The 12,500-nt window shown below is 49.2% G+C and overlaps 1 protein-coding gene across 1 annotated transcript in view; it reads right to left on the reverse strand.

The window, feature by feature from the left end:
• LOC308154913 (zinc finger SWIM domain-containing protein 6-like) overlaps positions 1-9,955 on the reverse strand; it is a gene marked incomplete at its 5' end in the record, with an annotated part of 57,009 nt that extends 47,054 nt beyond the window's left edge. The window contains one exon of the mRNA XM_080528130.1: positions 9,529-9,955. Coding sequence (XP_080384256.1) covers positions 9,529-9,955 — 427 coding nt within the window. The remainder of the gene's footprint in view (positions 1-9,528) is intronic.
• Between the last annotated feature and the right edge of the window lie 2,545 nt (positions 9,956-12,500).

Consider the following 12,500-nt stretch of genomic DNA (forward strand, 5'->3'; position numbering starts at 1 on the left):
TCCTCGAGTTTTGGCTGAAATTACGTCGTTGTTTTGAGCGCGCGTGCGCGTTTCATGCGCGTGCACGCGGAAAAATCGCGGGCGCGCGGTCAGCACTACCCGCCACCATTGTAAAAATTCCTGGAGGAAACACTGCTGTGTGCGTCTGTTTGGGAGCCCCTGCCGTCAGTGTGTGTGTGTGTGTGTGTGTGTGTCTGAATCGAGAATGGGGGGGGGGGGGGGGGGTCCCAGAAGAGGGGGTTAAAGCAGGAAGTGACTGGTTCTAGGTGACAGAGGGACAGAGGGACAGAGGGACAGAGGGGCTCCGTGTTGCGCCCGTGCGTAGTTAGCATACACACAGTGACACGATTCACATATGGAGGTCTGTGTGTGCGCATACACACAGACCCTTCCCCCCTCCCCTGCCTCCTCCCCCTCTCCCCCGCCTCCTCCTGGGTGTTTGGCCCAGTGAACGCCCCGGCGCCATCAGGCCTCTCCCCGGGCCCAGCCCCGCTGGCTGCTATATAAAGACCACGAGCAGACGGACCCAGTGTTACCTGGCCCATAGAACCAACACACACACACATACACACACAGGGCACTACCCCAGGGACCCTACTGTTAAGGCTTGTCCTCCCTCCAGGACCGCTCCAAACACTAGGCCCTACAGCCAACACCCTGGGGGGGTCTGACGCACGTCTGGAGGGGGTGGGCAGGAGAAGAGGAGGAGGAGAGGGAGAGGGAGAGGAGAGGAGGAGAGGGAGAGGGAGAGGGGAGGGGAGGGGAGGGGAAGAGGGAGAGGGAGAGGGAGAGGGAGAGGGAGAGGAGAGGAGAGGAGAGGAGAGGAGAGGAGAGGAGAGGAGAGGAGAGGAGAGGAGAGGAGAGGAGAGGAGAGGAGAGGAGAGGAGAGGAGAGGAGAGGAGAGGAGAGGAGAGGAGAGGAGAGGAGAGGAGAGGAGAGGAGAGGAGAGGAGAGGGAGAGGAGAGGAGGAGAGGAGAGGAGGAGAGGAGAGGGGAGGGAGAGGGAGAGGGAGAGGGAGAGGAGAGGAGAGGAGAGGAGGAGAGGAGAGGGAGAGGAGAAGGTTGATGATAAGCCCCATCAGTCTTCATTAGCCACGCTGTAGCTGGTAGTCGTGGTAACAGGCCTCTGATGGATGGCACCTTTAAGTCCCCATTAAAAAGGTAAGTAGTGGTCATAAGCAGCTTCTGATTAACACTCAGGCTGGAGGAGGTGGGGCTGGATGCTCCACATACAGAGAGAGAGAGAGAGAGAGGTCCGCTGTCCTCCGCCCCCGCTGAAGAGCACAGGATTTGGGACGGCAGCGCGCTGGAAAAAGGGGTTTGTTTTTTCCCCCCTACATCCATTTACCTGTTCTCAACTTCTCCCTAGGTACACTTCTTCTTTTGTTGTGGAACCTCGAGGCAAAAAAAAAAAAAAAAACTCCAGCAGGTCTCTAGAGAAGTGTGTGTGTGTGTGTGTGTGTGTGTGTCTGTTGTGTTTTAGAAGGTTCTACTAAACCCGGCGTGTCGGTGTGTGTGTGTGTGTGTGTGTGTGGAATGTTCTACGGCGACATAGTGTCAAGTGTGTTTGGAATACTTCCAACGGAGGGGGGCGGTTTCGGTTCCATGGTTCCGGTTTCCTAGTTCCGAGGGGGAGGGAGGGGGGGCTCCTCAGAGACCATTCCGTGGGGCCCGGTGTTCCCGTCCTGCTTTGAGGACGGCAGGCTTTGACTTGCCGAGAGCTCTTGGGGGAAAAACAGCCCTCCACAGACGTCCCCTCTAACAGGGGCCACCTCTACCCAGAGGCCCGCCGCCGCCGCGGAGGAGGAGGAGGAGGGGTGTTTACTAGTTGTCAGTAGCAGCGCCGGTGTGCGTGTGTGTGTGTGTGTGTGTGTTACACATGAGGTTAGATGGGTGTCTGGGCGTAAATAAAACCAAACGAGGCCAGACTGAGGTGAGCCTGCCCCCCCCCCCCCCCAACCCCTTCTCTCCTCCACTGAAGGTTAATGATAGAGAGATACGGCGGAGGAATACAGATCAGGGAGATGGATGGATGAAAGAGAGGGAGCTAAACAATCCTGCAGGATCTGAGGCGAGAGATTAACCAAATATTAACCCAGCGAAACACCTGGGCGTACAAACACAGCTGCTGCCTGCAGAGACGTTTAGGGGACGCTGAAGTATACAACATGTAGTATCCGTGTTGCACTACCTATAGTAGGCTTCTTTTGTTTATACGTGTGTGTGTGCCTCTGTTCACCAGAACTCAGGACCGAGGCAGCACAAGCCCCCCCCGCCCCCCCCATCCCCTTTCCCTCTGTGTGGAAACAGAATTCCGGAATTGCGGCCACATTCCATGGAGTGTCTGACACTGACCTGGAAAATACCTAGGCAGAGCTCCAAGACTCAGCAACAACAGGAACACTAGGCAGGGTAGAAAATATTTGAAAAAAGGGATCCCAGCCATATTACAAAGAGAACATCTCCTCTATCGATCTCTGGCACTGCAACCAGCCATCTCTTGTGAAGTCGATTTCATATCTGAACGAGACTCTTTATAAAAGTATTTACTGAATAACTAGAATTTTTTTCTTTCTTTTCTAAGCTATATTTGACTGACTAATGACTAATATATCTGACTGCATTTATGTTCAAATGGAAGCCTCCAGATCTATATCTGCCTATTCCATGCATGCAATACCAGAACAATCTGTCAGCAACAGAGTGTGTGTGTGTGTGTGTGTGTGTGTGCGTTCCTCATCCATTCGACACATTGATTGGGATGACAGATGAGATGGTCTGCATTAATCAGAGCATATATCTGGTAGGACCACACATATCTGATGCGCGTGTGTGTGTGTGTGTGTGTGTGTGTGTGTGTGTGTGTGTGTGTGTGTGTAGGGCATATTACCTTTGATAACCTCTATCACCCTCAGTCCTCCTGAAGAAACATATCTGATTCCCAGAGCGAGGCCCAGAGAACAAGGCTGACACATCCATCTCCATTCTCAACATTTCATCAACAATCCTCCATTTTACCACTGTGGAATTCAACAACAGGCTTGGTCACATCTCTCACATAACAGGGGCACACACACACACACACACACAAAAGAAATACAACGTTAAAAACATTGAACTCTGACTGCACGCACGTATATGAAAGCGGTGCAGGCACAGACCGTACGGAGCAATGCCATATGTACAGAAGGTATGCATTACGGAGATTCCATATTAACCTCTACCATCTGACGCTTCAAAGCAGCCCTCTTTGGGTTGAGCCAGTGTGTGTGAGCGTGTGCGTATGTGCGCAGGTAGGTCTGTAGCCTGACTGGATGTAGCTTACGCTACGGTATATAAAAGGATCGGTTGTTCACTGACGTCTGAGTTATTCACCGAGAGACGGGCGCTGAGGGGGCGCGAGGAGAGCTCTACAGACGAGTGGTCGCCACGGTAGCCGGGCTGAGACGTGGAGGAGGACGCGCCGGTGTTTACCGTGAGTGGGTGACGAGGCACGGCGGCGTCTTCTGTTGTTATTTGACCGTGAGGTCGAGGAGCGCTCGCCCAAGCACTTAGCCGCTAATTACTGAACAGAAAGCAGGGGAGAGCGGTGATCACGATGGGAGAATAATACACATTCAGACAAGTCTGGTTTAGAGACACAATAGAAGGAGTCTGTGTGTGTGTGTAGATGTGTGTGTGTGAGTGTGTGTGAGAGTGAGTGTGTGTGTATGTGTGTGTATGTGTGTGTGTGTGTGTGTGTGTGTGTGTGTGAGTGTGTGTGAGAGTTTGTGTGTGAAAGTGTTTGTGAGAGTGTGTGTGAGAGTGTGTGTGTGTGTGAGTGTGTGTGAGAGTGTGTGTATGTGTGTGTGTGTGTGTGTGTGTGTGTGTGTGTGTGTGAGTGTGTGTGAGAGTTTGTGAAAGTGTTTGTGAGAGTGTGTGTGAGAGTGTGTGTGAGAGTGTGTGTGAGAGTGTATGTGAGAGAGTGTGTGTGAGAGTGTGTGTGAGTGTGTGTGAGAGTGTGTGTGAGAGTGTGTGTGAGAGTGTGTTGAGTGTGTGTGTGTGTGTGTGTGTGTGTGAGAGAGTGTGTGTGAGAGTGTGTGTGTGAGAGTGTGTGTGTGTGTGTGTGTATGTGTGTGTGTGTGTGTGAGTGTGTGTGTGAGTGTGTGTGTGTGTGAGTGTGTGTATGAGAGCCTGTGTGAGAGTGTGTGTGAGAGTGTGTGTGTGCGTGACTTATTTAGATCGAGACGGAACCGGAAGAGACCCCCTAGATTCCTCTCCAGGAGAAAGAAGCTGTTTCCATCTGTCGAGTTCAGAGCTGCAGAACTCCCTTGAAGTTCAGTTGACAGTTCACTGTTCTGCCACCTGATTCTCGATACGCTACGCAAGTCCGTACTTGCTGTCTACACAAACTGCAGAATGTAAACAAACCTGGGAGACAGATACACACTTCCATTAGCGTACGAACAGTGAATTCCTCTCCGTCGCAACCTTAATGACTGGAATTGATTCCGACTCTGTAACATCACGTAATTGTTGCAGCATGTCGGTGTGCCAAACCACAACTCAACACGTGACTACTCCCTTTGTGGCGAAATGGGCACATGGGCACATGGGCACACACACACGGGAACACACACACACACACATACTGGAACAAACACACACACACACACACACACACAGGAACACACACACACACACACACACACGGGAACACACACACACAGGGGAACACACACACACACACACACACACACACTAGGCTTTTAAAGTCCACATTTTCTCTTTAAAACCTTGATTCCACTCAACAGAGACACAGGTTATCCATGGCTCCACGCATTCTGGGAAAAACTCAAATGAGTTTTACTTTGTTTTGCCCTTGTGTGCGTAGAACCTTTCAGCAGGAGCCTAAATGCCCTTCTGAACAGACACGGGATAAAGACTGCTCTGTGCTCCAATCAGATTGCCTCGCATTCCATTATCAGCAGCTCACCAACCAAAGAGCAAAATAAATCTAATACTCGAGTACAAACGTGATGTGTTCTTCATCCAAAAACGACATTCTGATGGCGCAAAAAAACCTAAATGTCAACATTGCGCGGGTCTGGTTTTGCTAACACTTACGGACCCCAGGGGAGTCAATCACCACAACCCATTTATCCTAAATTGATGCAACTGCAAATCAGAAGAGACAGTATGAATACTTGTATGCTATGCGACTAGCTAGAATGGCTATACTGTACTGGTGTGGGATCTCTGTCTTGGTGGACTGGGCTGGGTTCTCCCTGTGGCAGGAGGACATCAAAGCCCTGACAGGGATCTGAAGAGAAGATGGTGAGATTTCACTGTGTGGTGACACTCTGCCATGCTACTGCCACAACCAGGCCCCGGGCCTACCGACCCACCAGTCTGATGAGACACACACTACACTACCTCTACTACTCTCTCTGTCTGTCTGTGTGTGTCTGTGTGTGTGTGTGTGTGTGTGTGTGCGTGTCTCTCTGCCTCCCTCTCTCTCTCTCTCTCCCCCTCTCCCTCTCCCTCTCCCTCTCCCTCTCAAAGTCCCTGAACCATCAAACCCACTCCCAGGACAAGGCTTTGATCATTTCCCCCAGACCAACAGTAGCTCTCACTGCCTCATCCCCGCCATCCCTAAAGCAACAGGCCCCTGCCAGATTTAAGTGGCAAGTCTTAAATTCTGCACAGCTGTGTACAAAATGTCAGAAATGTCCACGGTGCCGACAGAGCTAGTGCTGGGGAAGACTACGGTCCATAAAGGAAGAAGAAGCAGAAGAAGAAGAAGAAGAAGACGAAGAATGAGAAGAAGAAAATGGCCTGAAGATATCCAGGTGCCTTTATTACGAGTGGCCAGGCAGCGTATTATTAGCTTTGGGAAGAACGGTCGGACGGGGGGCAGAGACACAGCTGATTCACAAGACGCCACACACACACACACACACACAGACACACAGACACACACACATGCATTGCAGACACACACGCAGACACACACAGACACACACACAGACACGCACGCACAGACACACACGCAGACATGCACACCAAATTTAAGCAAAATGATCCGAAAACTCTGGACAGGGGAAAGCAATGTGGCGGAGACCCAGGCTGGCTTTGACCTGTCCTGTTTCTTTCAGATCCGTTCAGATCAAGACGACGGACAAAATATGGGGAAAGGAAGTCATTTCAGACCACTGAGGGAGCCGGAGGCCGACATTAAAGCCCGTAGGCCGGACCTCAACCCAAAAATGCATTGTTTGCGTGCATTTCTACCGCCGAAATGGCTGTGTGTAACGCTATTTCCATGCATGACTAGCGGTGCAAGAATATAATTAGAGCAACCCACTGACGAGGCATTGCAGAAATGCTTGGCTTACACTAACAAAAGAGATTGCTCCATGACTGATGATACGCTGAAGCGTTTCCCAGTGAAGCCAGGGTTAATGCCAACACCAAATCATCGCTGGGTTAAGGCACGACGCCTCTCTGAATTCATGGGCCACATTAGCTACGTACAAGTCTACGATGTTCAGCTAGATTAGAATCGTTTATCTAACCAAACTCTGTCCACTCCTGTCGGCATTCTAGTCGCTGACAACAAGGTGCAGGGATAGGCTAGTCCCCACTGTTCTGTCAACAGTCTCCATAGAACACCAGTCAAATTCGACATCACATCATTTCATAACCACAACCAGCTGAAGACTGCTTTCTTTCCCACCCCCAAAAAACGTCCCCTCAGCAGATGAGTAAGGAGGAGAAGCTAAAAAAGCCTCCCTCCTACACCCCCCCCCCCCACACACACACACACACACACACAACCCATCGATAACAGACAACACTCCAAACTAATAGGATCAGCAGTTGTATGACCTTTGACCTTATAAAGCAGGAACAGATCGAAACAGACAGAACGTGCGTGGGGCTGAGAGAGAGAGAGAGAGAGAGAGAGAGAAGGAGAGACGGAGGAGGGTCAACAAGGTGAAGGGGAGGAGGTGGAGGTGAACTTGACCCTGAGTGCAGGTGTGGGAGGTTTACAAGGTGAATTACTGATCACGAGATGCAGTGCTAGAAAAGAATAGGGCAGCCTAATGCACGATCATCTTGATAAAATGCATTATTAACATGTAATACTGTATTTTTCATAGGCTAACCTATGTGCAAAAACGTCAGAGGGTATTCCCACCCCCAAATTAGCTAGCCTACCTGTAGGAGAGACATGTTGATGACATGTTTGCTGTACCACCCAGCTGATAAGCGGATCCCCAGTCAGCAGCGCCAGAACCTGGGGATGGGCCCCTCTGATGCCCTTGGGATGGAAATAGAGACTACAACCAATCCATATAGCCTACCATTTACCTTTCTTTAACCCAGGTCCACTAACACAATTAGAAAAACATGGACAGTAGTTTTGTGTGTGTGTGTGTGTACACATAGGACTCAATCTGCATGCTATTGATGGGGAATGACAGCAGTGCACACACAGGGAGGGTTTATTGGCTGATTGCACCCCAGCCTGGAATTTGCTGGAAAGATAGTGCCAAGAAGTGATAAATAAAAGATGCAATCTTCCCACACTGCCTGTGGAGGAGGGGGGGGGTCACTCAGAGTAGACCTGAGGGAAGATTATAGTTATGGATCTGTTTGGCACACATTCGTACACAGCTTCCCAACACAACAACACACACAGCAACTCACTGCAACACACGCACAGAGCAACACACGCACACGCACACAGCAACACACTCACAGAGCAACACACACACACACACAGCAACACACGCACAGAGCAACACACACACAGCAACACACGTCTTTGCCTGGGGGGAAAAACAACTGAACACATTCTGCATAGCATACTGTGAACAACAAGGGAAAGCCTCTTCCTAGGGAAGGAATCTTAATATTAAAAGACATAGCTCTTAGGTCCTAAGCCCTATATGGAGGCCAGAAAGGGCCTAGGCCTAGTGTGTTATTGTGAGCTGCCTGGAGAGACCCTTGGGCTCTTCAGCTAGGCCTCAAAGCCCAGAGCCACCCCTGAACCCCACTGCTTTCAAAGGAGGAGGGGAAGGATGGCCATGCAGAAAATTACGTTTGCAGATTCAAATTAACCATGCAGAGTAATGAGATTAAAATCATGAGCGCTTTCCAAAGGTGGGGGACTGGGGGGGGGGGGCGGCAAATCTAAGCTCTAATGAACTCACAACAAAGATCTGACGATGGCATGAGTTTGAATGCACATCTCAGGGATGCACCGATTGGGACGACATCAAATGTATGACCCTGTGACATTTAGTAAAACCCTGGGGTGCAGGTGTATGTGGGGTACAATGTGTGGCCAAGCGTTTATTCAGGTATGTTTGATTGGAGAAGATTTATCCTGACTATTTTTCGCAACTTATTATAACCGTCATTTTGGACTCTGAATATGATGTATTGGCTCAGGAAAAATAAACAACACTTGAACCAATTAGCTGCAAATGTGGGCAAATCCAGGTCCATTAAAAAAAAAAAAAGAGTCACTGTGGCTTTAAATCACCATTCCAAATCTCTTCTATTTAACAAGCAGTGAAAAGAAATAAAAAAGGCGCTTTTGTTTGCCTTCCTTTTAGGAGGGTGACAGAAAGCTGAAAAGACACAAATGAACATGAAATTGGGAACAAAGTACCAAGCTCTCAATAGGAATGCCTCACGGCTATTTGATATGCGCACTCGATAAATAGGCTGGAAGCTCAGAGCCTGGCTCCAAAACCCAGAACATTAAAATAAGAAAAATGCTTTGATTGCACGATATAATCGAATGTCATTAGAAACTAGACTTCGTTCTGTTAAAGAAATCGGTTGCCATGATTCTTTTTTTCTTTTTTTTAAAGAACTGTCAATTCAGCTGAGCGGTTTGTGTTCTCCTCCCCCATGCCTCCTTTCACTTCGGGACATAAACAGAGTCGACAAGCCGCAGCCCTGACGGTCTATTTTCGACACACAGCTCAGGAAAAAAGCTCGATCTTTTTCAGCTCAAAGTATGGACTACTTGACGGTGTCTACGTGCAAATAGAAAACAAATGTTTGCATCCGAGCCAAGTATATGGCCACAGTTATTAAAGCCCCAGTCTACTTCCGTAATGATCTTTTTTTTTCACCCAGGCAAAAAATATCCCGTAGGGTCGATCTGGCGAGCAGACGAGTACATGTATCGGCATAACACAAAGCCAATATAATATTTGATTGGAAGTAGATATTGATAGCAAAGCAACATTTCGAATTTTGTCTAGACATTGCTCGTCTAGCCAACACATTTCGCCAACGCAGCTCGCCGATTTAAAAGCCCCGTAGTCGGCTGTCCCCTTTGTCGCCTCATCCCACCCTTTGTTGGAACCTAATTCAACAGACTTCCTATTTCATTTCTGATGTACTCGTGGTCTAAACACATTTTCATGTTGTGTGTGTGAGTGTTCACTTTGCAAACTCAATAAAGAAACAAATGCGGTATTTTCTCATCCCGTTTTCGCAGGTCCATCCATGCTCCACTCACCGACTTGCAGTACGTTGTCCACACAGCCGCTCTCCAGCAGCGCGATGCCTCGTCGGAAAGGCAGCCGCGTCTCGTCGCTATTCTCCCCGCTAGCTCCGTTCTCCTCTCCCCCTATGTTGAACGAAGAATACATGCAGATCTCCCTTTCGCTCCTGGGGAAAGACCAGTAGACGATCCGCCTTTGAACAGGCTCCGGGATCCGCTCGAAGCGCTCCTCCACCCTTTGAAACGGCCACTTCTCCGCCACTTTCCTGGCCGCGATGTCCAAAAGAGATTCCGGGCTCTGGGTTTTGCTCGACCCACCCTGGGCCGTACCCGAACCGCCACATAACGGTCCCCCGGCCCGCTGGCCCTGTCGACATGTCGTATTATAACCCGGTCTACAGCAGAGCCGTTTGGCTGGGGGCTGCTGAACGCGCTCCGCCATGATAGCACTGCTTTAACATCGACAGCGGAAGTCAACGTACCATATAAACGGGATAAGGAAGGGAAAAGGTTACACTCGGATCGATTGTTCGCCGTGTATGGGCACACGGACCATATTTGGACATGTAGGGCGGGTCTTCTCGGAGTGTTGTCAAATCCCTTTGTGTTGACAAATGAAGAAAGAGGCGTGGCCTGTCCGTCTGGCGCTGTTCTAAAAAAGGAATGAAAGGCGGAATTCCCGAACGTCGGCAAATCCTTTGTGAGGCCACGTTCGAATAGGAGGAGCTCAGAGGCCTCGGTAAACTTTGATGTTTTTTTTTTCCTTTCACGATTTACAGCCAGTAGTGTAATTGATGGGCGTTCATAGATATTTCCTAAAATGATTGATGGGGCCGAGAAAGCAAAGACGTAGTCGCCTCCCTTTTGCTTGCGAAACACGACAAACCGGGCGGGCGAAGGGATAAGCGGGGTTGAAAACGGATCGGGGCCGTTAGCTGAAGGCGGTGATTCTAACTGTCAGTTGGCCGGGCCTCGTGGACCGGGGGGCGGGGGCAGTGGAACACAGAGACGCCCTCTGTGACGTTGGGTTTGTAAAGAATGTGGGGCTGGCTGGAAGCGGACGATCTATGGAAGAAAAAAACGTAGATGAGATGAAGGCTGTCTTTCCTTCAAAACAAGAAGAAACACAATCTAAATACTGAGTAACTGCGTAATCACTTTTGTAATGACCTAGTATTACCAGGGTCGACTCTATCTGTTGTGCGGGGGAGGGCGCCTTCAGCTTCAGGGAGAGGTGGGACGGGACATTAGCCTGCCTAGGCTTTAAAGTTTAAATCCTGCGCTCAATTATGATAGTGATTAGACATTACCCTTTGGTTGACAGAATGTTACATTCTTCACTCATTTGCGTCATTACAATTTTAGACAGACTGGGGAGACCTGCAATGGGTGAATGTGTTAGACAAAGCAAGACAAGATAGAATTACTTAAAAGAGAAGGAAGCGGTAAGGTGTGTGTGTGTGTGTGTGTGTGTGTGTGTGTGTGTGTGTGTGTGTGTGTGTGTGTGTGTGTGTGTGTGTGTGTGTGTGTGTGTGTGTGTGTGTGTGTGCGTGTGTGTGAGGGGGGGGGGGGGTAATCTTATGTGGGAGTCTCACTGGCATTTGGTTAAGCTGCATAGCCAGAAGGCAGGCTTAATTGATTGGGAAATGTGATGTAACTAATTGCAACTGAAATGAAGAGTGTTGTAATTTTCCTACAATCAATGCAATGTAATTCCGTGCATCAGTTATGTCTGTTTTTAAGGGTTTTAGGGTTAGATACCGGTTTAACCCTCTCTGTGTTACTGGAAGTTGGTATAGTCTGTCAGGGTAGCTCAATGTATCTAATGATGTCATATAGACTGTACTGTATATGTACCTCAGGGGAAGCATTGCTCATTGTAATGCATGTGGAATGAGGAAAGGTATCAAACACACACCTCCACCAGCCTCCCCTAATGTACCTCTTATGTGTATCATGTTGCTACACGGTGAATGAAGCTCTTTCTCCTCCTTTAAATAGACACATGGTAAACAGTGAGGATGCCATACAAACCCTTTAATGGTCTTTTCTGGGGGTTTTGGGCTCGGGTGTCTATTTCGGGTGGGCCACACATATCTAAATGGTAAATGGACTGACTTATATAGCGCCTTATTACGAAGCGCTTTACAATGGCCTTTCATTCACCCATTCACACACCAATGGCGACAAGCTACCATGCAAGGCCGGCCCGCTCATTGGGAGCAATTTTGGGGTTCAGTGTCTTGCCCAAGGACACTTCGACGTGTGGCCAGCCGGGGCTCGAACCGCTGATCTGCCAACCTTGCTATCATTAGACGCCGGCTCTACCTCCTGCACCCAGAGGCTTTGCCTCACTCGCACCTGAGCACTCGCACCTGAGCACTCGCACCTGAGCCTTCATATACCAGCATTCTTCCTGTCTATATGCTTGAGTGTTATAAAATACATATACTACTATACTACTATATTATACTTACAATAATATGAATAATAATACAATAAATGAATATTTGTTTCCTATTCTCATTTAGTTAGAACCCCACTTCAAATTGAGTTTGAAGTGATTGTGGGCTAAAGTGTTATTCCTTGTTAATAATAACACTACTGCCATAAGTAAAGCCTGTGGACGTGGCTGAGTGTTATCCTCTCCACGGTGTTCATCCACTAAGGCAAATCCTCTCAGACCAGAGTTAGGAACAGGACCCAGAGGACGTCCACACACACACACACACACACCCAGAGGAGGTCCACACACACACACACACACACCCAGAGGAGGTCCACACACACACACACACACACACACCCAGAGGAGGTCCACACACACACACACACACACACACACACCCAGAGGAGGTCCAAACACACACACACACACCCAGAGGAGGTTCACACACACACACACACACACACACCCAGAGGAGGTCCAAACACACACACACACACACCCAGAGGAGGTTCACACACACACACACACACACACACAC

The sequence above is a fragment of the Nansenia antarctica genome, assembly GCF_963989245.1.
Source record: "Nansenia antarctica genome assembly, chromosome: 4".
Classification (NCBI taxonomy): Eukaryota; Metazoa; Chordata; class Actinopteri; order Argentiniformes; family Microstomatidae; genus Nansenia; species Nansenia antarctica.